We start from the raw sequence: 24,383 nt of genomic DNA on the forward strand, positions 1-24,383 counted from the left end.
CGTACAGACATGTCAGGGAAGGTGTTGGCCGTAGTTGGCGGCGGCGTCGTCGGTCTCGCAGTTGCTAGACACGCAGCTCGTCGCGGCCTACAAGTTGTGGTTCTCGAGCGAAACGCAGGTAGCTATCCCCATGTCTCGACTGTGCATTAGATCAACGTACTGTAGCCATTGGACTGGAATGCTCAAGCCGGAACAGCGAGGTGATTCACGCCGGCATTTACTACCCAAAGAACAGCCTCAAAGCTACGCTATGTGTCCGAGGAAAGCATCTGTTATACGACTTTTGCCGCGACTTCCACGTCCCGCACCAACGATGCGGCAAGCTCGTCGTGGCCACCTCATCAAACCAAGTGGACACTCTTCGTCAAATTCAGGCAAAAGCGCAGGCCAACGGCGTGCACGACATTGAAATTATGTCCAAAGCGCAAGTGGCGAGGTTGGAACCTGACGTTCACAGTGAAGGGGTACAACAATGCCCTTTGTTTTCAAGCTATCGTCATCAACAACGTAGGGCCTGCTGTCGCCGTCCACTGGTATCGTCGACTCGCATGCATTCATGCTCGCTTTGCAAGGTATCATGCTGCTTCAATCCTGACTACAAAACGTGATGCAATCCAATGGCAGGAGATGCCGAAGCGCACGGCGCCAGCTTTGCGTTCCACTGCTCCGTGGACAGCGGCGACTGGAACGCTTCATCCAACGAGTTCCTTCTCCGCTATCAAATGGACGACGACGGCGCTACGTTGCACGAGCTGCCGTGTGACTTTGTGGTCAACTGCGCCGGGCTGGGCGCCCCATTCGTTGCCAATTCGTTCCCCTGTACGCAACACGATCCCTCGTTTGAAGTTCCGTGACCAAACTTGTCGTTCGTAGACCCTATCCAGTTTGCAGTACCTACGCCTTCGATGTTTGCCAAAGGCAACTACTTTCGCTTGTCCAACACTGTCAAGCCCTTTCGGTACGAAATCACGTCATTGCAACCACGAGACCGAATACAACATCGGGATCATTGTCATGGGTTGTCTGGGGTAGCCATCTGATCTACCCAGTGCCAGAAAGTGGTGGACTGGGAGTCCATGCAACCCTCGACATGACAGGCCACGTACGCTTTGGACCAGACGTGGACTGGACTGGTGAAATGCAGTACACTGTACGATGATCTGTTACAATCCATTGCTCTGGACTGATTGTGATTCTGTGTGCTTAGGTCAATGCTTCGAAAGCGCAAGAATTTGCCTCTCGCATTGCCGCGTACTGGCCAGCGATGGCCCACCACGACCTCGTCCCCGACTACTGCGGTATCCGCCCAAAACTAGGCGGCCCCCACGACGCAGACTTGGATTTTATGCTGGCTGTAAGCTTCGTCCAGCCCACACTTTCTCTAACATGCACATCTTGACGCTAGGACGCCTCCCACCATGGCATGCCAGGTCTGGTGCATTGCTGCGGCATCGAATCCCCCGGCTTAACGTCGTCGCTTGCGATTGCGGACGAAGTGTTGGCGCGCCTTGGGCTTACGTAGTCAGTCACTACGTTGGCGAATTTAGTTTAACTTGCTAGCAATACGTAGTCACGTCGATCGCAGCAGTTGCAGCAACTTTCCCAACGTGGCTATGATGGCTTTGTTTTGAGTCAGGGTTTGTTCTTGCTTCGTTTCGAGGATGCCAAGGTGTGTGTGCAGTATGCCCTCTTCATTGTTCTGCAGTGGAGGCGCCAAGGCCAACTTGGATCGCAGGTGCTCAAGAACAGGCTCCTCCGGCGGCTGCGATTCTACGGTTCCGAAGGTACTACGTCCATTGTCGGTGGTTCCTTTGACACGACGGGGCGACCTTGTCGTCCAATATTTGCAGTTTGTTGAGCACGGGGCTCCCCAAAGCTTTTTGATGATCTGCATCTTGGTACCGCGGGGGGGGGTACGATCACAACGAGTAGCTCCAACGCTGCCTTGCCCATGTTGTCGTAGTTCAGGTACCACATCTTGAACCCGTCGCCCCCTTCCGGTTAGGATGGAGCAGCGCGCTGGCAAACCGACTCATGCTCGACATGGGATCGTTCTTCTCGACCCCTCGTCCGGGGGCGTGGAAAGCGGACACCTCGAGCCTGCATTCGTTGCCACCATCGGTCAAGTCACACTCGGCGATTATTCTCAAAAGGACACTTCCATATAAAACGTAACTGAGTTTGGTATGTACGTCAGTTTCGTGCGTTTCAGAGTATTAATTTTCTCGACCTTGAGGAGGCATAAGTTCTACGTGCTACAGCTATAACCACCACAAACACTATGCGCAAGCGAGCGTCGACGTCGAAGGAACCGCATCTTCGTCATACAGTGTCTTCTCGCGCGACTGTGAATGCGTGCCCTGTACGTAAATGATGGTGGACAAACGAACTGTGTGAAGTTATATTGGTAAAGGTCGAGCGGATGGAATTTCAAACCCTGGCGTCGCTCGTTCGAAGTCTCAAAGAAGAATCGTGCCGGCACCTCCAGCTGGAGACGGAAACGCAGACAGAAATGGAGTACCTGAATGCCCAGGCGACGTCGACGCGAAAAGGGCTAGGCAAGTTGGCCGAGCTCCTCACGGATGACTTGAGCGTGATGCGCGCCAACTTGCAGCACGAGATGCAAGCCGTGCAAGTCGACTGCATCAACCGCGTGGAGGAACTTACAGCCGCGGTGGAGCGCCTCTTGTTTCGATTCACCCACCACATTCGAGGTAGTTTCGATCAAAGGGTAGCCACCAACATCGTCATTTCAGTTTCCACGACATACAACTTGGTGATTAGATTGCCAAGCGCTGGGCGACGAAGTGGATCGGTTGAAAGACACTTTGCACCAAACCAAAGCGCACTTGCATCGCACGGACGCAGAGATGAGCCAACATTCGAGTCGGTTGGCAGCGGTAGATCAACTGGCTACGAGGGTGGTCAGCTTGAACGACAAACACATGGCTGCTTTGGCTGAAGTGGAGGCGCGCATAGCTCACCAATCCAAGTGGATGGAGATGCAGCTGCAAGGTAACTAAGTAGTCATGCCGTCAATGACGAATGTCCAGCTCGCACATGATGACGTGAATACTTTGATCAAGGGGTTGATAGAGGCAGGGGAGATGCACGACCGGAGATGGGACTCGGTGGAAACGACCAGAATTCGCCACGATACGTTGGTGCATTCGGTGATTCACGACTTGATCTCGTTGCGCGATCAAGTTGGTGACGTGGCGGCGCTGCGGCAAATGTTGCAGCGACACATGGACCGCGCGGCCACCGAAGCGCAACATGTACGAAACACTCCGTGAAAGTGAAAGTGACTGCGATACACTGTGACTATCATGCACTCTGCATCATCATCCCCCGCGTACCTTGCTGCATTGTGTTCAAGTTGACATTGATGTCAGGGAACGAGAGATTACCACGCGTTGGAGTCCCGCGTGGCGAGTTTGTCGGCGGCACTCGACACGTCGAGGACGCAGCACCAGTATGCGCACGAGACATTAGAAACCACGACCAGCCTGCGGCTAGACGCGCTAGCAGGAGCGTTAGAATTGGCGTTGCGAGCAGTGCTGGCGTCCACCACTGCGCCCATATCAACTACGACGACCCCAGTGGCGAAAACCAAGCGTGTGGACGTGGTGTAGCTCAATGGCGACAGACATGCAGCAACGTTAAGCGGGCGAAAGGATTACAAGTTGACGATTACACGGAGGTAGGTATTAATCGAGTATTTACGCGTAAATGGTAATCAAGTAGTCGACGACGCCGCAAAATGTGACAAAGCTAACGCCCCGCAAGTAATTTGTGCGTTTCGAGTTGCGGGCATCGTAGAACTCACGCCTGCAACCACGCAACGAATATCAACATCACGAACGCACGACAAGGTTAATCTGCGAACGAACGTACCGGCCATCCATGACCGCCTGGGCGTACTGTGGCAACATGGAATGAAACTCTTCAAATTCTTGGGCCTACCACCGAATCGATCAGCAAAATCACCCGATTCGCATAAACACAGTACAAGCGACGTCCGCAGCTCGTCGATGGACATGGTGAATCGCGGCGGCACTGGCGGCGGATCCTTGAACTTGTCTTCTTCCGGGATGGGTGGCACGCCAGCAAAATGCCACGTGCAGCGAATCTTCTCGGACACTTTCAGGGTTGTCTCAAACTCCACGAGCAGCTTGGGCAGCTGCTTCGAGTGCTTGGCTGTCCAGTGTTTGGTCTACAAAGCACTTAAAAGGATTGTACACCACACGAGTTGGGATTTACGTGGTGCTCGAGTAGATCTTTGAGCACACTCTTGTACACGCCAAGGATGTTGAGCAGAAGCTGGTGCATCTCCGCTTCCGACACGAGTCCGTCGCCGTTCGTGTCCAGCACGTTGAAGTTGTCTGGTGCAAACGATCATCACGAATGAAATACGTCGAGATATATCAACATGGTTCGTACGAGCGAGCCAGTCGTCGGGCGTCGCCTGTGCATACGCGAGAAGGAGGTCCCGTAACTTTCCAGACGAAACGACGCCTATTCGTGATGACGAAGAAGTGCCAAGATCGTCAGGTATAATCACAACATAGATTGCACGTCATTGCATCCGCATGAATGCATGGCATAGGAAAGGTACCTTGGTTGTCCTTGTCCAACAAGGCAAAGTATCGCGCGGCATCCTTGCACTTGTACTTGAGCAGCAAATACGCCACTCGCTTTTGAATCGAGTTGTCGTCTGAACCTGCCACGTCGATTTCGCTGATGGCGGTGTCGTGCCAGGCAGACGCTTCCAATGTCGAGATGGTCGCGATGGCATCGGCCACCGTGGCGTCAAATTCTTCCTACACATGTGACAACATGACAACTCGTGCTTTGCTAGGGTGGCATTACCTTGGTCAAGGTCTTGTCGCTCACAGGCACACGTTCATCGACCCAGCGGAGGAAGTTGTCGTCTGGAGCAATGCAACGAATAAGCTTGAAGCACGATTTCTACTGCAGATACAAACCTGATGGAAGCGGCGACGGTTTGAAAGCAGACACAATCGTGCTGACGTTCGTGAGCGCCTTGATGTCCAGCTGATCGTCTACAGAACAACAGATGTGTAGTGCCAAGGGCTCTAGCGTTGTGCGTCGTACCAATGACTGTGTGCGGAAAAGTCGCCAAGGATGATCGCATCGCGTCTAGAGAGATGGAGCGTCGTTGCACCACATGCATGCTTTCCTTCTTGGCATGTGCCAGCGCCGCAACCCCGCGGCGGGACCCTCGCCACATCCTTTGACTGCAACGTCGAGTTTTGTTGGTTTTGAAAAATACCGTATCAATCCATATATGTCCAAAGTTTATACTCGCATGGAAAATATGAAAACATCAATTGTTAAGGGCTCCTCTGGATACCACGCCATAAAAATATGCCAAAACTCGAAATGAGATTTTACAAAATTTGTCGAATATACAAACGCAATACAAAAACAAGAGATGGTGAAACCGTCTGGATTCATCCGGATTCAAACTTGCGCGCCAAAACGATTGTCACGACCATGATGATCCTGCTTCGTCGGCGGCACCTCAAGCGACGTCGCATGATGTTGATGTCATACCTGGTCTACCACTACTCCGCCTACCTCTTGAAGACGTCAAAGCGGGTCTCCATCTTGTCGGGGGCGTTGTGGGTTGCCGAAATACTGCAAGGAAACGAGGATGCCTTCGAGGAGACGTTTCGAATGTCCCGTGATGCGTATGGTGGACTGCTGCACGATCTCGTCCAATGTGATGGTCCAAAGGCCCATCTGTGTGCTGTGTGGTTGCTGCGGTTTTCGAAAAGCGCCGTTTTGACAGAACATTGATGCTGAAGTGGTCACATTGACTGTCTTTGCATGAGAAATTGACCATTTTGGTCCATTTTTTTATGCCATAATTCTTGAACTTTCTAGCTATAATTTTGTAATATTTCCTTTGGATTTTGCGGTATCCAGACGAAACAACTTCGCGGCTTTGTCATTTCACCATTTTATGGAGATTTTCGTCATTTTATGCCATAATTTGTGGCATCCAGAGGAGCCCTAAAAGTTATCTTGAAGGGGCACAAATATCTTCTTGTCACGACCACGACAGCGGCTCCGTGGGCCCCCAGAACGCCAGCGTTTCCGCCACCGTTTCCCTCGTGCGGACCAGACTCAACTGAATCCCATTGTTTCCTAGCGCATGCAGACGTTATGAGCGTTGTCAAAGCCGATTCCATCAGCTTACCGTGGTTGCGATAGGCATAGACAGCAGGCGCTTGAATGCTGTTGAACTTGGAATACATGGCCATGTTGTACGCGCCAGTGTCGTGCATGACCAAGTAGTCTCCCGCCTCGATTTGAGGCAAATGCACATCGCGGGAAAGGACGTCGCCGGAAAAGCAAAGCGGACCTGCAATGTCCTGTGGCACCAAATTACCTGTTTTGAGAACCCCGTGGGCATCAAACACAGAAAACACATGCGGCCACGTCGTGGGCAAGTACACTGGGCGGAGGAACTGGTTGGCGCCACAGTGCACCACGGCAATATTTTGACCTGTGAGAGTACATAAACATGCACTCCATACATACCGTCGTCAGCCACGATATATGAATGTGTTACCGTTCATGCGTTTCACCGTCTCCACACGCGAGAGTGTAATTCCGGCTTTGGCAAACACACTGCGCCCAAATTCCGTCATGACGCGGAACTCGCCCGAAAACAGTTCTATAACAAACAGTCGTGAATTGAAATGTATATCCTTTTTGAAGCGATTGCATACCCGGAACAGACACCTGGAGCAAAGCAGCGTAGTCTGCAAACTCGACGGCCTCTTCGGCCATCCCGTTGTAAACTGTGGGCACCCCCCCTCCAATATCGACCACTTGAATTTGATGCCGCCCCAGCGCTTGGTTGATCTGCTTGGCGAACGCCACCGCTCGCTGCGCACCGGCCACCAGAAGCGACAGGGCACAACCTATCGCTTTCATAATGAAAAACATTGTTGCATCATGGACGTGTGTTTCTTGCCTTGAGAGCCCACATGTACATGGACGCCCTGCAGCCAAGCGTGATCCCGATACAGGGCTATCAAGTCGGCATCTGTGGCGGCCGTCCACGGCACTCCAAATTTGCTCGTCGCGGTGGCGGTGCTGGAGGCAGCAATGGCCCCACCCCCCACGACAGGATTGATCCGCAGCCCAAGAAGGGCGTCCGGGACTGTGCCGGCCAAAAGGGAGTGGACTTTGTGGATTTCGTCCACGTTGTCTAGGTTGAGGTAGCACCCGAGTTGCAGCAACGCCTTCAAATCGTCGGTGGTTTTGCAGGGCGAGTCGACGATCACACAGCGAGGGGCGAACCCGAGGTTCAACGCGTGCGTGGCTTCCGCGATCGACGCTGTCTCGAGCCCTACGCCCTAATATAGAATTGACATGTAGAACCACGCAATTGTGAGTGGAAATCGATCGAAACAACACACCAAAGGCTTGGCGGCCAGCAAAATGCCAGAAAGGGGGTTGGCCTTGATGGCCAGCGCATGCAGCCATGAAGGTGGAAACGCGTCCTTCAACGATGACACCCTCGCGACGAATGCGTCGATGGAGAAGAGATCCACGACCGGGTTGGCGTCGTGAAGAAGGTGCCGAGAGACAATTTCGTGGACGATGGAATGAACAACATGGCCTCGTTGCAAGTACTGGGCGTGAGAAATGGTTTGCGTCGGAATGGTGGCCTGCTTTGGGGGCACGGCCAACCCTTCCAAATGCTGCGCCACGAGAGCTTGTACAGTCATGTTGGGGTCGAGGGACAGTTGCTTGCATATCTGCAGCACATTCGGGTAAAGTGTTGTGGCGTCAAAGTATGTATATACCTTGGCGGCGACGTCGTGCTGGGACTGTGCCCCTTGCACATAGTCTGAAAACTTGTACGAGAACAACGAGTCAGTCGCCATGGTGGACAAACGCAAATGTGACCTTGACGTGGAAGTTTATAACAGCGTCGCCACTTCAGGCGGTTGGAATTTCGAAGGTACGGAAAAAAGAATGGGCATACAGGGCCTTGAACCCAAAACTATGCTGATGGAGTTGCCTCCAAGATGAACACCATCACACACAACGAACGACTCTACAGTGTGCTAGTAGCGTGTACGTGTGGCTGTCTGGAGTTATCCGAGCGGGTTGTTAATAGTATTCCCATTATCACTGCAGTAACTCGAGGCCATCATGATGGCGCTCCGGAGTACGTATTTTACTACCCCGGTCGCGGCCGTTATGTCAACCAAACATATCTTGTGGGGATATATATATCGGTACAAGAAGACACGAAATGAAAGATGTATTAAACAAGTCGCTACAAGATAATGTAGGCGTCCGCAGCCGAAGGTTTGCGTGCATTCTTGCGGAATGAATGGCCGTTGGCGCTATCCTGGACCACAATTTTGCGATGACTTTCCCTCTATACATAACACCTTGAAGCGTCTTACCGTGCGCGTGCGAAGGCGGTGCGTGAACAGCTGGAGCGCTTCCTCGGTATTTCTGCCTTGGTCGTCCTCGTCGTGGTTGGCGATGGTAAAGCTCGGGATGGCGTTGAAGGACGTATCGTTCTTTCGTTGCGTTGTCGTGGTCTTGTGCACCAACTCGGCAAAGAAGCTCATGGGCCGAGCCAGCAGTTCGTGGTACGTGCCGCGGTCGATGATGCGGCCGCTTTGCATGACGAGAATCGAATCGGCCGACCTTGTCGTCGACAACCGATGGGTCACCTACACAAATATATACACATGAGATACAGTATTCTACATAGAAAAAAAGTGTACCGAAATGATCGTCATGTGCAACTTCTTGGCCAACGCGTGGAGGCAGTCGACGATCGAGGCTTCGGTCTCGGCGTCCAGCGCCGACGTGGCTTCGTCCAGCAGCAAGATGGACGGCTTCCGGACCAGCGCCCGCGCCAGACAGATGCGCTGCGTCTGTCCGCCGCTCAAATTGGCCGTCGCGTGCTGTCCCACAATCGTGTCGTACCCGTCCTTGAGGGCATGGACGAACGCGCCGCACTCGGCCAGCTCGGCCGCATGTTTGCACTCGTCGTCCGTCGCCAAAGCATTGCCAAACCTGATATATATATATATATATATAAATATTAGGTAGTAGTAGTCCAATCTATAAGTGTACCGAATGTTGTCTAGGATGCTGCCGTTCAAGATCCCGCCGTCCTGAAATACCACGGCGATCTGCCCCATGTAGCTCGACTTGGAATACGCGTGCAGATTGTGGTCGTCCACGGCAATGACACCATCCGACGGCTCGTAAAACTGCATCAAACACCCCAGCAACGTGCTTTTCCCACATCCACTCGGGCCCACAATGCACACGTAATGGCCCTACATTATATATATATCAATATATATAATATATTCGCTTTGAATCGTACAATGGGAAACGTGGCGTTCACGTCTTCCAAGTCCCAGTGGTCCACTGTACTGTCGTATTGAAAGCTCAAGCGATCAATTCGCAATGCTTGGGTCATGCGTGGCACCTGCGGCAACTTTTTCGCTTGGTCTTGCTTGGGATCGTTGATATTTCGTTCCTAATGTTTCGATATATATTTATATATTTTAATATACTATTCAACTCGTCATACCTCTCGAACAATCTCGTCCAGACGCTGGAGACTGCTGGCATTGCCAATAGCCACCCGCATGAACCCCCCCAAGACCGTGACGGGCGTCGAGATGCGCGACATGAGGGTCACAGCCGAGAAGAAGTCCCCTGCCGTGATGTCCGCCCGGTATACCTAATATAGTGTTGAGTGACCCTCCCAAATGTTATATATATATTGAGGTATACCTTGGTCGCCAGCGCCGCGGTCATGACAGCCACAAAGAAAAACATGGCGCTGTCCACGTATATTTGGACGACGCCAGCCCAAAAGTCTTTGAGGAATTGGCTTTGTTTCAACGTTTGCGTGGTTTTGTCGAATTTCGCCAGTAATTTGTCTTGGATGGAATACGCACGCACGACCTGCCACGTCACATAGATCAGATGCATCGAACCCTGTGGTCGTACTACCTTTTGACACGCAATCGCGTTCTGGAACTCGGCAGACACGTACGCGTTCTTGGAGCCAAAGTCTTTGGACTTCTTACTGGCGTAGCCTTGCGGTCCAGACGAGACGATCATGGCGGCAAACCCGAGGCAGACCATGCCCACAGACGGCTCAAAGTAGATGAGGAACGAGAACCCAGACATGATCGACACGATCGGGTGCATGAGGTTCTACGACATGGTCTCAATCCAATGTATATATATATATTATCATACCCAAAACACGGCCTGCCACAGCGCATTCACGCGCGCCACGTCCGACTGAAACAAGTTGTTGAGGTCGCCTTCGGTGCGCTGGGAGAAGAAGAGCGTGGGCTGGGCCAGAATCGTCTTGAGCAGGGACGCTTGGAGCCGTTCCGTGGCCTTGGCAATCATCGTCGATTGAAAGTACCCCATGAGGAAGTCCACAATCGCAAACGGCACGCAGATGAGGAGGATGCCCCACACGCCCAGCTTGAGTGCTTTGTCCGGCATAATGTATGGAAGTTCAATGTCCACACCGGATGCGTCCGTCGTGAGGTTCTGGTACCGGATGTCCGTGCGGATGGTGTAGCCCTGGGTACGGTTGGTGATAGCGACCTTGATCACTTGCTGCGGAAACGCTTCGTCGCCCAGTTTGCTCATAAAGTACGCCACGAGCGGCACGAACGAGGCGTTGATGAGCACGACCAAGACGGTGCAAGACAGAGCAAGGCGCTGGTTGGACCAGTGTCGCAGGGTCGATGTCACCACGTCCGACGCGCCGTAGATGAACAGCGACGACTGCGCGTCAATGTCTCGCAGGTGGGACAGGAACACGCTGGCGCTGATTTCCTTGGGGCGGTAGGTGAGCGCCCGCTCCAGGAACTGCATGAGCTCGCTGCGTGACATCTCGCCGTCGTTGCGGCCGCAGATCATGACCAGGTCCGTCTCCATCATTTCAATCGCCGCCTACTGATGGATTCAGTCGATGGAGGGTACACAAGACGTGTTTGGACCTCGGAGATGTTGGGAATGCGCTTGAGAGAGCTCCGTAGCGAGTCCATGGAGATGCGCAGGTGGTCCGAGTTGGCGTGGTTGTGCAACTTCTTGGAGAACACGCGCGCGCGAGGCTTGAGGATGATGCGCACCGCGATCAAGAGACAGTAGGCCGACGCAATGTAGATCTCGATTTGGTTGGACACGTATTTCGGATGGCGAGGGATGGGCGCTTCGTCATCCAGCCACCCTTTCTGGGTGATCACAACCTTGGCAGGACTGTCCGCTTTGACGAACCTATCTCGCGTTTCAGAACGACGACAGCTATGTGGTAACGTACCGAGCAGCCGCGGCCCCACCGACGAGCACCAGCGCGAAAACGTCCATCAACGACGACGGCGAACGACACAGCGCCGACCGCACCGCCACGAGGCGAAGCAACATGTCAATGGCGTAGATGGCGCAGCACCCGGCAGATGCAAGACGCATCTTGAGAGCCCACGTATGGTACGTGACTTGGGACAAGAAGCCAACCCCCACGGCATTCCCAAAGAAATCGATAAAGAGGAGACCCATTACTACGTAATGCCACTTCCGATTGTCGATCAGCTGCAGACAGCCCACACGGCCACCCTGGCCTTGCGGAGATGACGCGCCGCCGGCTGGATGCTGTGGACCATTGGAAGGTGCCATGTTCTTCTGACGTGCTTCGCGTTGTTGTCCAGACGCTGAAGGACTTGCCGCCGACTGCTGCGATTGCTGCTTCACGGCCATAATTTCGGCTTGCGACTATTCCAGACAGCTGTTACACCTCTGGCTACATTATACCGCTGCGTTTACTAATTTAGGTTATAACACCTCTTAAATTAGGCAATAAGTGTATGAATTTCTGAATGCTGTGTTCTAACAGCAACCACATGTGGCATAACGTCAAGTTCAAATTGCCAATAAGAAAAATGCTTCCGGAGTTTTTGCAGAGTGTATTCGGCGTTGAAGCTACGGTATTAATACACTACTGTACGTAGCACGTAGAAGTATTCATCGCTGTGCTTGCGAGTGCTTCGTGCTTCTTGGCAGGAATGGTCAAGTGTTTGGAAAGCATTTAAAACGTCAGTGCTATTTACTGTTAACAGAAGCAAGATACGGTTTATATTCATTTTCAGAGTTCCCTTGATTCTACAGAAGTGGTTTTGATTGGTGGATAGCATACAATTATTTGATTGGGCCATTCGACAACATGATTGTGGCAGCGCTTCGAGCGGTGGCACGGTTTAGTGCAGCAATCGGAGGCGACGGACTGCTCTTCGTCCTGGACAAGGAGTTGGCCCATGCAACATGCCAATCCATCGCAATGATCCACTCTGTGGAGGAGCTCATGGTTATCCTGGCTAATTTCCCGCCGTCGTTTGTGGTCGTGCTCAAAACGGAGCCGACAGATTCAACGTGGACACAAGTGTGGGAAGCGCTTCAAGCGAACAGTCATGTGCCCAGTCTCTGGTTGGACACAACCACCACCAGCGAGACAGCATTGAACGTACTGGCACGCCACTTCCATCTTCACACACCCGAGGACCTTCCGTTGGATGTCCAGCAGTTCATTGTCCGGCCATTGCAGTCGCCATTGCTCGTGTGGGGACCAACTGTGGCGGCCGAAGTGATGCAATTCAACGACGACGTGGCGTCCGTGCCTCTCCAACTGGCTTTGGTCGTGCTTCGCTTGACTCAATTCGATCCCCAAGTGTTTCTGCGCTACTTGCCAGTACTCACCAAGAAACTTCCGCGCCTCACGACCGCTCGCCATTTTCTGTCGTTGATGACCGAGCTACAACAAGTACAACTGTGGTCTCCCACTGACCCGTCCATCGCCGCCTTCTTCAACCAAATGCCGACGCTGCACCAGCCTACGTCCACGAACGCCATGCTCTTTCGTAGTGGCCCCCCAAAAGCAATAGTCCCTGCGACGCTGTCAACCTTGTCCAAATCTCGTGTGTGGGCCACGCAGCAAGCGTTTTACAAAGCCCAAGGCATGGCTGCTTGGAGCTCCAACACGGTCCCGTACGGCGTGTCCAGCTCCATGTTTCTCGCGGCCGCCTACGCCCGTACAAGACGCTAACTCGTCCATACATTTCTAACAGTTTCCTTGTAGGCGTGGTCGTTCGCTTTTTCATCGACTGCTACCGCCAGCACCTCTTGTCTCCCACCGACACGGTCAACTGCGTCGTCCTCGAAGGTGGCAGTGGCTCATGCAAGTTTGCCGCGGCGTTCATTCCAGCGGTCATGGCCCTTCTCGAGGACGCCGGTTTGCAACACGTGATACGGCCGTGCGTCGTGCTCACCGACCTCTGCGACGACGTTGTCAGCAGCCGGTTGGCCCACCCGTCGTTTCAATCGCTGCAGCGGCAGTTTCCAAACGCCGTCGACTTTGCCGTCATGTCATGCGACGCTGTCGTACGTCGTTTATATGAAAAATACTAGTCGATCCGATGGAAGAATATAAAATTGCCCTAGTTATCAACAAAGGTAATGTGTACTTGTGGTGTGTGGCCACTTGTAGATTCAAGACGACCCGATTCGACTGCGAGTGGCCAACGCCACCCTCGACCTGTCGACCACTCCGTTGTTTGTCGTGGGCAATTACTTTTTCGACTCGTTGCCCACCGATGCGTTTGTGGTTGAGCTATCGCTTATTCGGATAGAAGTTGTTTATTCGTTCGTTCGGTTGTAGGTTGACGGGGATGGCGCCGTGTGTGAAGTCTGCACCGACGACGAGAGCGCCGACACTTTCACTCTGTCACACGACGTGGCAGACACAACCCAGTACTACCAAGACAATGACGACTCCAAGTGTTTGAATCAAGCGCTCACGGCACTCATCCAACACATTCAAGCGGCGTATCCGCGTCGAAAGTGCCTGCTCCTGTTCCCCGTCGACGCGTTTCGCTTTGTGCTGGCGCTGCGTCGTCGGTCAAGTGCAAATTCACCGTTTGGCATGCTTGTGGGTGACGCGACCGTCCATTTCAGCGACATTTTGACCGACGTACGTCCAGCGCTGTCACCCCCCCAAGATATATGTGATCTTGTGTCTTGTAGATTCCAGAATTGAGTCCCCATGCCGATTGCTTTTGTCTTCCCGTGGACTTTGACGTGATCAGCCGGTTCTTGGACATTGCATTTGCCTCGACGTGCAAAGTGCAAGTGTCGACGACGACCCCCGTCTTCAGCGACACGTTTCAAGTGCTGTATGCGACGCTGTTTCCTCTCCAGGAAGCTTCGTCTACTTGTTTGACGTGGCAGGTTGAAATTTTTTGGTCTAGAAACCGTACTTATTATATGGACGTAGTGGAGCCACGAGTGCTTTGCAGAAGAACTCACGGGCTTTGGCGCAAACGATTGCGATCTCATTTTGGTGCAATGATTGTGCGGTTTGATTTACGACTCAACCCAACTGTGTCACAGGGGGCGTTAGAAGACAGTCGTGGGTTTTCGACACTGCCGTCGCAAGTGGCGTTTCTGGCCCTGTCCAACTACGATTTCGACGTGTTCCTTGTCTTCAAGTGGCACATGGTCGCAGCCGCAAGGCATCTTTCACCGACTGACCCCCTGCGATACCGTTTCGTACGTTGTACGCTGATCCTTGGCTTCTTACAACTGTACGACCGTAGGTGCACGCTGGTGTCCGATCGTACAAAAATAGGTATTCCCTTACAGTGCAAGAGGACTTGAACCTCCAGTTGAGCATGGCGAGGTGGTTCTACGGTAGCCAGAACCCTATTTTGTCTTGAGTGCTTAGTACTGTATTTGTAGCGCTGCAAGCGTTTCAAGAAGCTGCTGGCGTTCTGAAAGCGATGATGCCAAGTCAAGACATTCGTGCGTTGTATCTCTTGGGGGTACGTTGCTATTTGTTTTGAATGGTCAGCGACGATGGTTGGGTTGAGATTACTGTATCTCATGGTGTGTGTAGTTGGTGTGTTTGAAAGTGGGCGCCACGGACAAGGCACGGCTGCTCTTCGAGTCCTGTCTCCACCACAAGCCCCGAGCCAAGTTTGTGACTCGGTTGACGACAGCCATGATGACCATTACTACTACCTACTAGTATTAATATATAGTAACATTAGTCGTTCATTTTTCGTGAACGAAATACTAACGGTACGGATACAAAATCGAACGGATACTACGTTTACCTCGCCGTTGATTGGTGGAGCGTGACCAAAGCACGGCTGTGATTGGTCAGCGTTTTCATTGATAGGCATCGTTGCGAACGTTTCGAACACTCGAGCCTACGTAGGCGCGGAGGTTGTACCACGGCTGTGTGACCGCTCTTTTTGAAGCCTTATTCCATCGCAGGACTGGATACATCGTCGAGGATTCCCAAAGTGAAAGTGTACAGTGGTGCTGTGTGTGGACTACATTATGGTGTTGTTTTCACGTTTCAAACGTCCGAATCCGGGTGTTTATAAAACGTCTCAAACGTAGGATGAGAATACTGTACTCATGGGCAAGACACAACATGGTCAAGGGTGCACAAACCAAGTCGGGAATGGCGCCACCGATGCCTCCATCCCTTAGCACCCCTGGCCTATACAGCCTCCTCAAGCTCGCGGACAGCGGCGGCTGGCACTACGTCGTCATGGTTGTGCTCTTTGCTGACTTCTTCACCAACGCCGTCGCGGTGGCGTTCTTGTCTGTAACTACGTACGTCAAATACGCATCACTCTGCCGCTTGGTGTCCCTTGGGTGCAGTGGCGTGTACGCGTTGGACATGCTCGTTCGTCTTGTGGGTATACGCACCGCGCTTTTCCGTTCGCCGGCCACCCTCATGGACTTCGTTGGCTGTGGGTGCATGGGTGGCATGCTAGCTTTGCGGTACGCACGTGTACACTTGAGCGATCATCACATGAATCCTCCATATTCGATTGATCGACTTAGGTACATCAAAGCGGACAACTTGGCCGCGGTGATCATCACTCGAGTGGGTTATTACGACGAGAAGGCCGGAGCAGGCAATCAAAAGTTCCCCAAATTCGGCTCCAACCAGGTGGAAATCTACTTTGCATCGGGGTACTGCGTGCTCGTGTCTGCGCGGATCGCGTTCAAGCCCGTGGCGCGGGCGTTCTCCAAGACTTTGTACGAGCAGCCGTCGTTCGACCTCCTTCGCTTCTCCATGGCGTCGCTTCGCGCTACCCTCCGCCGCATTCCGTCCATCACCGAGGTATGTACATGATCGATGTACACATTACCCCTTCGTCTTCCATATAAACCCCATCGTAGGCTGCGGTGGACCTCATGGAGCACGACCTGTCGGTGACCTGCGGCCGGACGGACGGCGACCTCTCCCGCGCCGAACTCATGCAGTTCCTTGAGAAAGCCGTCGTCCACCGCCCCAGACACATGTCTGCGTCGGCGTTCCTGTCTCATCTGCGGGATATTGACGCGCAGTCGTCGCGGTTTGTGTACGGCGCGCTGGACGTGGTGACATCGACCCTGCGACACTGGTCCAACCAGCGCCTCGCCCTCTTTTGCACCGTCTTGGTTGTCCTCGCTAATGCATCGTTCGTGCCCGTTGTCGCATACTTTATAAGCTTGCTGGGGGACGAAGCATTCCCGCAGCAGGCCGGCCATGTCGCTATAAACGATGCGGGTACTATATATTGCCTCGCCTATATGTATGCCTTGTTTTATGTTGACATATGTAGCCAACTTGTCCAAAAAGCTTACCCATCATGACACTAATTCAAGTCCTACACGAGTGTCAAAATGTTGATGTGTGGTTGTGATATTATTATGCGTATTGTGAAGTGTCGAATGTCGAGCATGTGTATGTTTTTCCTTGGGTAAATTGTCTTCTTTTACCCAATGATTCGCCAAATATATCACTTTTGTACGTAAAAAGTATCACACTAATTTCAGGCTCACATGAATTCGATGTTGAATGAAGAGTGGATTTGATTGGCCACTTGATTCGTGGTTTGAGTTTTGATTGGTCGTTATATCGATCCTTTGCCGATTTGGTTTTTCATTCGATTGGGCCCACTGCAATTTCGAATATATCGACAATATTCACACATGAAGCTTTAATTTGTAAGATGTATCGACATTGTAGATTGTAGTTGTTTCATGTCCTTTGGATAGTCAAGGGGTTGTACCTGAGGTCCCAAGTACGGTACAAGAACGTGACGACGGATCCGTACACGGGTAGTGACACGGCCTTGCCGTATATTACCCCTGAATGGTCGCTCCACGCGGGGGTTGTGGGCATCGTCGTGGTCTGCGTGCCGTTTGCGATCGTGGACTTCCTCATGGGGTACTTTCAATCGACGATGATTGCCAAGGCCACGGAACGACTCCAAGCGTCCCTGCTCAAGACGATTCTGGCCCAGCCCACGCTCTTCTTCTCCCAGCGCACCGAAGGCGACCTCAACAACTTGTTCCAGTCGGACGTGGCGCGCGTGAATGCGCTGTGGCAGGCCGTGTTTTGGGTATGATAATATATATATATATTATATTGAGTCCATGTCGTAGAACCTCATGCACCCGTTGATTGCAATTGTGGCTGGGTTTGCGTTCCTCATCTACTTTGAGCCGTCCGTGGGCATGGTATCTCTGGGGTTTTCGATCATGGTCGTGACCAGCGGCCCCCAAGGCCACGCGTCTCTAAAGTCCAAAGACTTTGGCTCCAAGAATGCCTACACTTCGGCGGACTTTCAAAATGCCATTGCATGCCAACAAGTAATAAGTGTTGTATACAACAACATGCCCAGACACCTGTGTACCGTAGGTCGTGCGAGCTTATGGCATCCAATCGCCCGTGCTAACCAAGTTCCACGCCACCACCACCACCCTCCGCAAGGCGCAATTTCTCAAAGACTTTTGGGCTGGCGTCGTCCAAATATACGTGGACAGCGCCATGTTTTTCTTTGTAGCGGTTATGACGGCCGGGCTCGCCTTGAAAGTACGAGACTCGTACAAACAGTGTTGGAAACTTGGATACCACAACTACTATTGTCTTTCTTTTACCCAAAATGTGGACTACTTTTGTGCTGATTCTTTGCCAAATCTATCGATATATCGATTCTTTGTACTGACTTAATTCGTCCAGTGTCACACTAATTTCAGCCACACACTATTCGGGGTTGAAATGGTCGAAGTGAATTTGATTGGTTACTTGATTCGTGATCTGGTTTTTGATTGGTCGATCGATTGTCTGCCGATTTGGTGCTGCTCATTCGATTGAGCACCCTACTTAAAATTAATAATTACTTAATAACAATTAATATAAAATTTAATAATTATTTTTTATTCCAAGGAGTATTAAATTCAAATAATCGATATTTTTGAGATAATTGAATAGGTTCATAAACTACTCTTTTTTTAATTCATTATAATATACTTCTAAATAACCACTTAAAGGAAAATCTTTACCCCACTCCAATGTCGAATCAACTGGACAATACTTACTACCTTACTGATGCAAAGTAGGTGTTTCGAGCCGATATCACGGCGGGCGCCTTCTTCTCGGCCGTGACCCTCATGTCCCGCATCTCGACGCCCGTGACGGTCTTGGGGGGGTTCATGCGGGTGGCTATTGGCAATGCCAGCAGCCTCCAGCGTCTGGACGAGATTGTCCTCTGCGACAAAGTACGGTGTAGAATATTGATGGCGTCTAAAACATGTCCATGTGACAAGGTGGGTTGTAGATGCCAGAGCGTCGGGATGCCACGCCGACTCTGCCGAGTTTGCCGCGAATGCAACGGGCGCTGCAAGTGGATCGCTTGAGCTTTCAGTACGACACTACCACCTCCCACTTTGACCTTCAACAAGTGTCGGCGACGTTTCCTCTGGTATATACGAACGGCCTACCCAACCACCCTCGATATAACAATCACAAGCTCTCGTTATACGAACATGTGTGCAATCACACTGATTGTATGTGATGTAGGGCCATTACGTGTGCATTGTGGGTCCGAGTGGATGTGGGAAAAGCACGTTGCTGGGGTGTTTGATGCAGTTTTACGAGCCGTCGGATGGTGTCATTGCCGTGGACGACCACAATCTGCACGCGTATTCCAAGTCGAGCTACATGGGGCAGATCGCCGTGGTATTTCAGGACGGCGGGATCTTGAACGGCAGCATTCTAGACAACATTCGGTACATTTATAGATTGGACTAGTACTATCTAATATATATATCAGGTTTGGCAATGCTTTGGCGACGGACGACGAGTGCAAACATGCGGCCGAGCTGGCCGAGTGCGGCGCGTTCGTCCATGCCCTCAAGGACGGGTACGACACGATTGTGGGACAGCACGCGACGGCCAATTTGAGCGGCGGACAGACGCAGCGCATCTGTCTGGCGCGGGCGCTGGTCCGGAAGCCGTCCATCTTGCTGCTGGACGAAGCCACGTCGGCGCTGGACGCCGAGACCGAAGCCTCGATCGTCGACTGCCTCCACGCGTTGGCCAAGAAGTTGCACATGACGATCATTTCGGTACACTTTTTTTCTATGTAGAATACTGTATCTCATGTTTGTATTTTTGTGTAGGTGACCCATCGGTTGTCGACGACAAGGTCGGCCGATTCGATCCTCGTCATGCAAAGCGGTCGTGTGGTGGATCAAGGGACGCACGAAGAGCTACTGGGCCGAGGACTGTTAGCAGAACTCGCCGACATTCCCATCGTTCCATCGACCAGCAACTCGAGCTTCGCCAGCAGTAGCATCCTATGCGGCAGCCAGGACCGTCGCCGTCATCATGCTGACGACGAAGACCCGAACGCGCGATCGACGCAGCGCGCCCTCGAACTGTTTACCGATGCATTGCGTACACGAACGGTATGACCAACTTGCCGATTCCGACATGACGACGGAAACCTGTATGAATTGATATTTGTTGTGGACGTGTAGGAAAGCCAAGAGCTGACCCGTTCGTCGTTACACCGCAAGGCTTCCCGCGGTGTCGCCGACAGATCGCTCAGGCACATGGAGAGTTCTGGCAACTACATTGTGCTTTAAGCCAAGGATTAGGACATGCGATAGTGGTTAATCGTGATAATAGATAAGATAGTACATATAATATGTCGGGATCGAAAATATGTACGTTGGTAGAGTATGTAGAAGACGTTTGAAACGTGTTCGAAACAAATGACGACCACTATCGCCGTTGCGAGACAGAGACTGGCTCGTTCTGCATCTTTCCATTGCCCAACGTCGTGCGTGACCTTGGATGGAAGTTGCCGGCAGCACACCCAGACAACGGCGCGACTCGCAGTCCACTGCGCCATACCAAGCGACTGTGGATGGGGCGAACACGACCATGAAAGACACGCCTGCTCCGAACGTGTCGTGTGGCTTGCTCAAGATGCTCGACCATTGGGTATGGCATTATACCGTACTGCTAGTGCATTTCGGCGACTACCTCGTGAACTCGACCGCCATTGCGTTCCTCTCGGCCGACTACACATACGTTGAATGGGGAGAAACCCTGCGCCTGCTTTCCATGGGGTGCTCTGGCGTGTATGCCATCGACGTGCTGCTTCGGATGGCTGGTCTACGCACGCGACTTTGTCGGTCCTGCGCGAGTATGAGCGACGTCGTGGCCTTGCTGTGCGTCGGGGGTGCCTTGGCGGCTCGGTACGTCGTCGTTCTAATTTCGTTTCATCGTCATGCTTGTCTGCAGGTTTGTGTACGCGGACAACGTCGAGGAGAAGCGCGTGGTCATCACCGAGTACTTGGACAAGGACCAGCCATTGCTGCCAGGCGAAACCCACGTCTTTCCGAAATACAGATCGAACCAAATCGAAATCTACTTTGCGGCGGCGTATTGCGTCGTGCTGGCGGTGCGCATCGTGTTGAAGCCCATGGTGCGGGTCTACTCCAAGTCGCTCCAGCCCACTTCCGCCGCGGACACGCTGCTCATCTCGATGGACTCGCTGCGGTCGGCCCTTCGCCGCATCCCCAACATCGCCGCGGTGAGTTCGATGGACGTTCTCGTCCTCGTCGCCATCCTGTTTCATACCTTTGCAGGCATCGGTGGAAGTGATGGAGCACGACTTGGTCATCATTTGCGGCCGAACGGACGGCGACATGACCAACGACGAACTGATGGTGTTCCTGGAGAAGGCCGTGGCCCACCGCCCCGCCGACATGACCGCGTCGGCGTTCTTGAGCCACCTGCGCGACTTGGACGCGCAGTCGGCGCTGCGCGTGTACGGCGCCCTGGACGTGGTCTCGTCGACGCTGCGCCATTGGTCCAACCAGCGGGTGGCGCTAGCGAGCACGGTGTTAATCGTGCTCGTGCACGCGTCCATCACGCCCATGTTGGCGTACTTTATGGGTTTGCTCGGCGACGAAGCATTTCCGAATCGCGTCAACAAGATCTTCAAGCAGGGCTACCGTACGTACGCCCCACGTCAATATATCTATAACAAGAGGATGTGGTCGGGGTGGGTAGGCAACGGCACGATGCAGACGTGGGTCGAGACGCAAGTGATGGCCAAGAACAAGTTTGTCTTCCCCAACGGCACCGAAGGCACGTTTACGTACTTCGTGCCGGCCTCGAGCTTGGCTGTGGGTGTATGTGGCATCCTCCTCATCTGCGTGCCGTTTGCGATCGTGGACTTCCTCATGGGGTACTTTCAATCGACGATGATTGCCAACGCCACGCTCAAGGTGCAGGGCCAGCTGCTCAAGACGATTCTGGCCCAGCCCACGCTCTTCTTCTCCCAGCGCACCGAAGGCGACCTCAACAACTTGTTCCAGTCGGATGTGGCGCGCGTGAATGCGCTGTGGCAGGCCGTGTTTTGGGTATGATAATATATATATATATATATTGTATTGAGACCATGTCGTAGAACCTCATGCACCCGATCGTGTCGGTGGTGGCCGGCTTTGCGTTTCTCATCTACTTTGAGCCGTCTGTGGGCATGGCGTCCCTCGGGTTTGCCGCCGTGCTCATTTCCACGGGCCCCCAAGGCCACGCATCTCTAAAGTCCAAAGAGTTTGGCTCCAAGAATGCGTTTGTGGCCGCCGAGTTTCAGAACGCCGTGCAGTGTCACAACGTACGCACGCCATATATATTATCGATCTTTGGCATGAGTCTGAGACAATGTCCACAGGTGGTGCGGGCGTACGACATCCAGCCGTCGCTCCTGGCAAAGTTTGCGTCGTCGACGGCCATGCTAGGCCAGGCGCAATTCCTCAAAGACTTTTGGTCGGGGATTGTGCAGATTTACGTGGACAGCGCCATGTATGTGTTTGTGGCTATCATGACGGCTGGCATGGCCACCAAGGTATTGCCTTTCTTTTACCAAACATTTGGACTACTTTTGTGCTGAATCGCCAAATCTATCGATCCTTTCTTTGTACTGAATGTAACATGGTGTCCTGTGGTGATGGGTATCACACAAATTGAAGTCACACACTAATTCGACGTTGATGATGATCTGATTGGCGAACTACTTCTGCCGATGATTCTTGTGTAATACATTTGGTTGTGTTGATTCATTCTCCATCTCGCTCCAGTTTAGAATAAACAATACTATTACATCGTATAGCCCTCGAGTGCGAATTATTTTAATATCGTCGTCGTTCAAGTTGGCACACGTTGACCAAGGCGTAATGTTAGGTGTACAAGGGCGACATGACGTCGGGGGACTTTTTTTCGGCCGTGACGCTCTTGGGCCGCGTGTCCACGCCCGTGACGGTCCTCGGCGGGTTCATGCGGGTCGCCATTGGCAACGCCAGCAGTCTGCAGCGCCTCGACGAGATCGTGTACGACGTACGTACGAATCAGACGATGAAGAATCAGACGATGAAGAATCAGACGATGAAGAATCAGATGGTGGTTTTCACGCGACTTGTGTAGAAATGTGACGTGGACGACGGCGACACGGACCGCCTGCCACGTGTCCCGCGCATGCAGCAGGGATTGCGAATTGATCGCTTGAGCTTTCAATATGACCCCACGTCGGACGTGTGGAACTTGCAAGACGTGAACGCCACGTTTCCCATTGTACGATTCAAAGCGAATATATTATATATTGATATATATAATGTAGGGCCATTACGTGTGCATTGTGGGTCCGAGTGGATGTGGGAAAAGCACGTTGCTGGGGTGTTTGATGCAGTTTTACGAGCCGTCGGATGGTGTCATTGCCGTGGACGACCACAATCTGCACGCGTATTCCAAGTCGAGCTACATGGGGCAGATCGCCGTGGTATTTCAGGACGGCGGGATCTTGAACGGCAGCATTCTAGACAACATTCGGTACATTTATAGATTGGACTAGTACTATCTAATATATATATCAGGTTTGGCAATGCTTTGGCGACGGACGACGAGTGCAAACATGCGGCCGAGCTGGCCGAGTGCGGCGCGTTCGTCCATGCCCTCAAGGACGGGTACGACACGATTGTGGGACAGCACGCGACGGCCAATTTGAGCGGCGGACAGACGCAGCGCATCTGTCTGGCGCGGGCGCTGGTCCGGAAGCCGTCCATCTTGCTGCTGGACGAAGCCACGTCGGCGCTGGACGCCGAGACCGAAGCCTCGATCGTCGACTGCCTCCACGCGTTGGCCAAGAAGTTGCACATGACGATCATTTCGGTACACTTTTTTTCTATGTAGAATACTGTATCTCATGTTTGTATTTTTGTGTAGGTGACCCATCGGTTGTCGACGACAAGGTCGGCCGATTCGATCCTCGTCATGCAAAGCGGCCGCATCATCGACCGCGGCACGTACCACGAACTGCTGGCTCGGCCCATGGGCTTCTTTGCGGAGGTCATGAACAAGCCAGAAGAAGCAGCCGGCAACAAGTGCCGCGAGAGTGCGGCCACGTTCAACTATGGCAGCCAGTTCTTTGACATGGAGGACGACACAGCAGTGGCCACCAACAGCCAGCGGGCCCTCGAGTTGTTTGCCGACGACTTGCGTACTCGAGCGGTATATATATATATACGTACATGGCCGTCGTTGCTTGGAGCACGTTTCAAAGCCATGAGTGTGTAGGACAGTCGCGACGTCCTGGGGGGCATGAAATCGAGAAAGAACTCTTCGATATTGTCGGAAACGACGTCGGACAAAGCTGCCCCCTCGCAACGCCAAGACTCGTCGGAGAATTATGTCGTCTTGTAACCTTGCATACATTTTATTCCACGTCATGATAGTACTATTTGTGTTGCATCGAGTACACTACTAATAGGATGATACGACTAACAGCACAAAAAAGTGTATTTCACCCAAATTTGGACTTTTGAGTCAATTAGCCAATAGCGGGAACCCCTTTGAACCTTGTCCAAACTAGACTTGCCCAATGCGACCTGAACACTTTGGATTGGCAGAAATTCACGAG

At 52.5% G+C, this 24,383-nt stretch overlaps 9 protein-coding genes across 23 annotated transcripts; 6 read left to right on the forward strand and 3 right to left on the reverse strand.

Moving 5' to 3' along the window:
- Positions 1–9: 9 nt before the first annotated feature.
- On the forward strand, positions 10–1,631 carry H257_02557 (hypothetical protein; the record flags this gene model as incomplete). Its single annotated transcript, XM_009826242.1, has 9 exons — positions 10–118; positions 166–464; positions 512–572; positions 625–819; positions 874–958; positions 1,033–1,150; positions 1,208–1,354; positions 1,406–1,518; positions 1,571–1,631. The coding sequence occupies 9 exons, from the start codon at positions 10–12 to the stop codon at positions 1,629–1,631; spliced, it is 1,188 nt and encodes a 395-aa protein (XP_009824544.1).
- A 30-nt stretch (positions 1,632–1,661) lies between these two features.
- On the forward strand, positions 1,662–1,982 carry H257_02558 (hypothetical protein; the record flags this gene model as incomplete). Its single annotated transcript, XM_009826243.1, has 1 exon — positions 1,662–1,982. The coding sequence occupies one exon, from the start codon at positions 1,662–1,664 to the stop codon at positions 1,980–1,982; it is 321 nt and encodes a 106-aa protein (XP_009824545.1).
- A 256-nt stretch (positions 1,983–2,238) lies between these two features.
- H257_02559 (hypothetical protein) lies at positions 2,239–3,883 on the forward strand. Of its 5 annotated transcripts, XM_009826248.1 has the most exons (6): positions 2,242–2,362; positions 2,414–2,714; positions 2,785–3,015; positions 3,097–3,278; positions 3,396–3,703; positions 3,748–3,830. In XM_009826248.1, exons 1-5 carry the CDS (start codon positions 2,282–2,284, stop codon positions 3,633–3,635), a joined length of 1,035 nt encoding a protein of 344 aa, XP_009824550.1. In that variant the 5' UTR covers positions 2,242–2,281; the 3' UTR covers positions 3,636–3,703; positions 3,748–3,830. The 5 variants fall into 5 exon arrangements, with proteins under 5 accessions (XP_009824546.1, XP_009824550.1, XP_009824548.1 ...); XM_009826244.1 differs by having other exon boundaries at positions 2,239–2,362; positions 3,396–3,883; XM_009826246.1 differs by having other exon boundaries at positions 2,242–2,714.
- Positions 3,316–5,281, reverse strand: H257_02560 (hypothetical protein). Its single transcript, XM_009826249.1, has 9 exons — positions 5,119–5,281; positions 4,989–5,066; positions 4,873–4,934; positions 4,619–4,823; positions 4,444–4,518; positions 4,264–4,385; positions 4,013–4,216; positions 3,898–3,962; positions 3,316–3,831 (listed from the first exon to the last, which is right to left on the reverse strand). Exons 1-9 carry the CDS (start codon positions 5,252–5,254, stop codon positions 3,723–3,725), a joined length of 1,056 nt encoding a protein of 351 aa, XP_009824551.1. The 5' UTR covers positions 5,255–5,281; the 3' UTR covers positions 3,316–3,722.
- Positions 5,282–5,950: 669 nt separating this feature from the next.
- On the reverse strand, positions 5,951–8,009 carry H257_02561 (hypothetical protein). Of its 4 annotated transcripts, XM_009826253.1 has the most exons (7): positions 7,851–8,009; positions 7,461–7,802; positions 7,013–7,397; positions 6,765–6,959; positions 6,605–6,709; positions 6,230–6,538; positions 5,951–6,177 (listed from the first exon to the last, which is right to left on the reverse strand). In XM_009826253.1, exons 1-7 carry the CDS (start codon positions 7,929–7,931, stop codon positions 6,080–6,082), a joined length of 1,515 nt encoding a protein of 504 aa, XP_009824555.1. In that variant the 5' UTR covers positions 7,932–8,009; the 3' UTR covers positions 5,951–6,079. The 4 variants fall into 4 exon arrangements, with proteins under 4 accessions (XP_009824555.1, XP_009824552.1, XP_009824554.1 ...); XM_009826250.1 differs by having other exon boundaries at positions 5,951–6,538; XM_009826252.1 differs by having other exon boundaries at positions 6,230–6,709.
- Positions 8,010–8,274: 265 nt separating this feature from the next.
- On the reverse strand, positions 8,275–11,862 carry H257_02562. 2 transcript variants are annotated; one of them, XM_009826254.1, is made up of 11 exons: positions 11,378–11,862; positions 11,058–11,334; positions 10,297–11,010; positions 10,045–10,251; positions 9,823–9,996; positions 9,617–9,769; positions 9,407–9,562; positions 9,148–9,356; positions 8,793–9,087; positions 8,463–8,738; positions 8,275–8,404 (listed from the first exon to the last, which is right to left on the reverse strand). In XM_009826254.1, the coding sequence occupies exons 1-11, from the start codon at positions 11,809–11,811 to the stop codon at positions 8,330–8,332; spliced, it is 2,970 nt and encodes a 989-aa protein (XP_009824556.1). In that variant the 5' UTR covers positions 11,812–11,862; the 3' UTR covers positions 8,275–8,329. The 2 variants fall into 2 exon arrangements, with proteins under 2 accessions (XP_009824556.1, XP_009824557.1); XM_009826255.1 differs by having other exon boundaries at positions 10,297–11,334.
- A 412-nt stretch (positions 11,863–12,274) lies between these two features.
- On the forward strand, positions 12,275–15,166 carry H257_02563 (hypothetical protein; the record flags this gene model as incomplete). Its single annotated transcript, XM_009826256.1, has 10 exons — positions 12,275–13,136; positions 13,184–13,485; positions 13,592–13,708; positions 13,763–14,074; positions 14,128–14,331; positions 14,378–14,443; positions 14,494–14,652; positions 14,700–14,793; positions 14,842–14,924; positions 14,999–15,166. 10 exons carry the CDS (start codon positions 12,275–12,277, stop codon positions 15,128–15,130), a joined length of 2,331 nt encoding a protein of 776 aa, XP_009824558.1. The 3' UTR covers positions 15,131–15,166.
- Positions 15,167–15,512: 346 nt separating this feature from the next.
- On the forward strand, positions 15,513–20,101 carry H257_02564 (hypothetical protein). Of its 4 annotated transcripts, XM_009826257.1 has the most exons (12): positions 15,513–15,900; positions 15,964–16,246; positions 16,306–16,675; positions 17,167–17,513; positions 17,557–17,763; positions 17,813–17,986; positions 18,514–18,672; positions 18,732–18,875; positions 18,974–19,182; positions 19,227–19,521; positions 19,576–19,863; positions 19,936–20,101. In XM_009826257.1, exons 1-12 carry the CDS (start codon positions 15,545–15,547, stop codon positions 20,041–20,043), a joined length of 2,940 nt encoding a protein of 979 aa, XP_009824559.1. In that variant the 5' UTR covers positions 15,513–15,544; the 3' UTR covers positions 20,044–20,101. The 4 variants fall into 4 exon arrangements, with proteins under 4 accessions (XP_009824559.1, XP_009824560.1, XP_009824561.1 ...); XM_009826258.1 differs by having other exon boundaries at positions 18,974–19,521; XM_009826260.1 differs by lacking the exon at positions 15,513–15,900 and having other exon boundaries at positions 15,934–16,246; positions 19,936–20,043.
- Positions 20,102–20,194: 93 nt separating this feature from the next.
- H257_02565 (hypothetical protein) lies at positions 20,195–24,273 on the forward strand. 4 transcript variants are annotated; one of them, XM_009826261.1, is made up of 12 exons: positions 20,195–20,661; positions 20,708–20,999; positions 21,055–21,424; positions 21,482–21,834; positions 21,882–22,088; positions 22,146–22,319; positions 22,655–22,807; positions 22,895–23,041; positions 23,088–23,296; positions 23,341–23,635; positions 23,690–23,974; positions 24,041–24,273. In XM_009826261.1, exons 1-12 carry the CDS (start codon positions 20,255–20,257, stop codon positions 24,164–24,166), a joined length of 3,018 nt encoding a protein of 1,005 aa, XP_009824563.1. In that variant the 5' UTR covers positions 20,195–20,254; the 3' UTR covers positions 24,167–24,273. The 4 variants fall into 4 exon arrangements, with proteins under 4 accessions (XP_009824563.1, XP_009824565.1, XP_009824564.1 ...); XM_009826263.1 differs by having other exon boundaries at positions 20,708–21,424; XM_009826262.1 differs by having other exon boundaries at positions 23,088–23,635.
- Positions 24,274–24,383: the final 110 nt, after the last annotated feature.

This window comes from Aphanomyces astaci (assembly GCF_000520075.1).
Source record: "Aphanomyces astaci strain APO3 unplaced genomic scaffold supercont1.4, whole genome shotgun sequence".
NCBI classification, from domain to species: Eukaryota; Oomycota; class Saprolegniomycetes; order Saprolegniales; family Verrucalvaceae; genus Aphanomyces; species Aphanomyces astaci.

Coding starts and splice junctions, on each gene's coding strand:
- H257_02561 (XM_009826250.1), bottom strand. CDS start 7,931: ATGGCGACTGACTCGTTGTTCTCGTACAAGTTTTCAGACTATGTGCAA. Junction 7,398..7,460: donor TGCTGGCCGCCAAGCCTTTG/GTGTGTTGTTTC, acceptor ATTCTATATTAG/GGCGTAGGGCTCGAGACAGC. Junction 6,539..6,604: donor GACGGTGAAACGCATGAACG/GTAACACATTCA, acceptor GTACTCTCACAG/GTCAAAATATTGCCGTGGTG.
- H257_02562 (XM_009826254.1), bottom strand. CDS start 11,811: ATGGCCGTGAAGCAGCAATCGCAGCAGTCGGCGGCAAGTCCTTCAGCG. Junction 11,335..11,377: donor GGTGGGGCCGCGGCTGCTCG/GTACGTTACCAC, acceptor AACGCGAGATAG/GTTCGTCAAAGCGGACAGTC. Junction 10,252..10,296: donor TGTGGCAGGCCGTGTTTTGG/GTATGATAATAT, acceptor ACCATGTCGTAG/AACCTCATGCACCCGATCGT.
- H257_02565 (XM_009826261.1), top strand. CDS start 20,255: ATGGAAGTTGCCGGCAGCACACCCAGACAACGGCGCGACTCGCAGTCC. Junction 21,425..21,481: donor GATCTTCAAGCAGGGCTACC/GTACGTACGCCC, acceptor CGGGGTGGGTAG/GCAACGGCACGATGCAGACG. Junction 22,089..22,145: donor ACGCCGTGCAGTGTCACAAC/GTACGCACGCCA, acceptor CAATGTCCACAG/GTGGTGCGGGCGTACGACAT.
- H257_02564 (XM_009826257.1), top strand. CDS start 15,545: ATGGTCAAGGGTGCACAAACCAAGTCGGGAATGGCGCCACCGATGCCT. Junction 17,764..17,812: donor ATGCCATTGCATGCCAACAA/GTAATAAGTGTT, acceptor TGTGTACCGTAG/GTCGTGCGAGCTTATGGCAT. Junction 18,673..18,731: donor AGATTGTCCTCTGCGACAAA/GTACGGTGTAGA, acceptor GGTGGGTTGTAG/ATGCCAGAGCGTCGGGATGC.
- H257_02560 (XM_009826249.1), bottom strand. CDS start 5,254: ATGTGGCGAGGGTCCCGCCGCGGGGTTGCGGCGCTGGCACATGCCAAG. Junction 4,824..4,872: donor GCGACAAGACCTTGACCAAG/GTAATGCCACCC, acceptor TCACATGTGTAG/GAAGAATTTGACGCCACGGT. Junction 3,832..3,897: donor CAGGCGGTCATGGATGGCCG/GTACGTTCGTTC, acceptor GCGTGGTTGCAG/GCGTGAGTTCTACGATGCCC.
- H257_02559 (XM_009826244.1), top strand. CDS start 2,282: ATGCGCAAGCGAGCGTCGACGTCGAAGGAACCGCATCTTCGTCATACA. Junction 3,016..3,096: donor GATGGAGATGCAGCTGCAAG/GTAACTAAGTAG, acceptor AGGGGTTGATAG/AGGCAGGGGAGATGCACGAC. Junction 3,279..3,395: donor CGGCCACCGAAGCGCAACAT/GTACGAAACACT, acceptor CATTGATGTCAG/GGAACGAGAGATTACCACGC.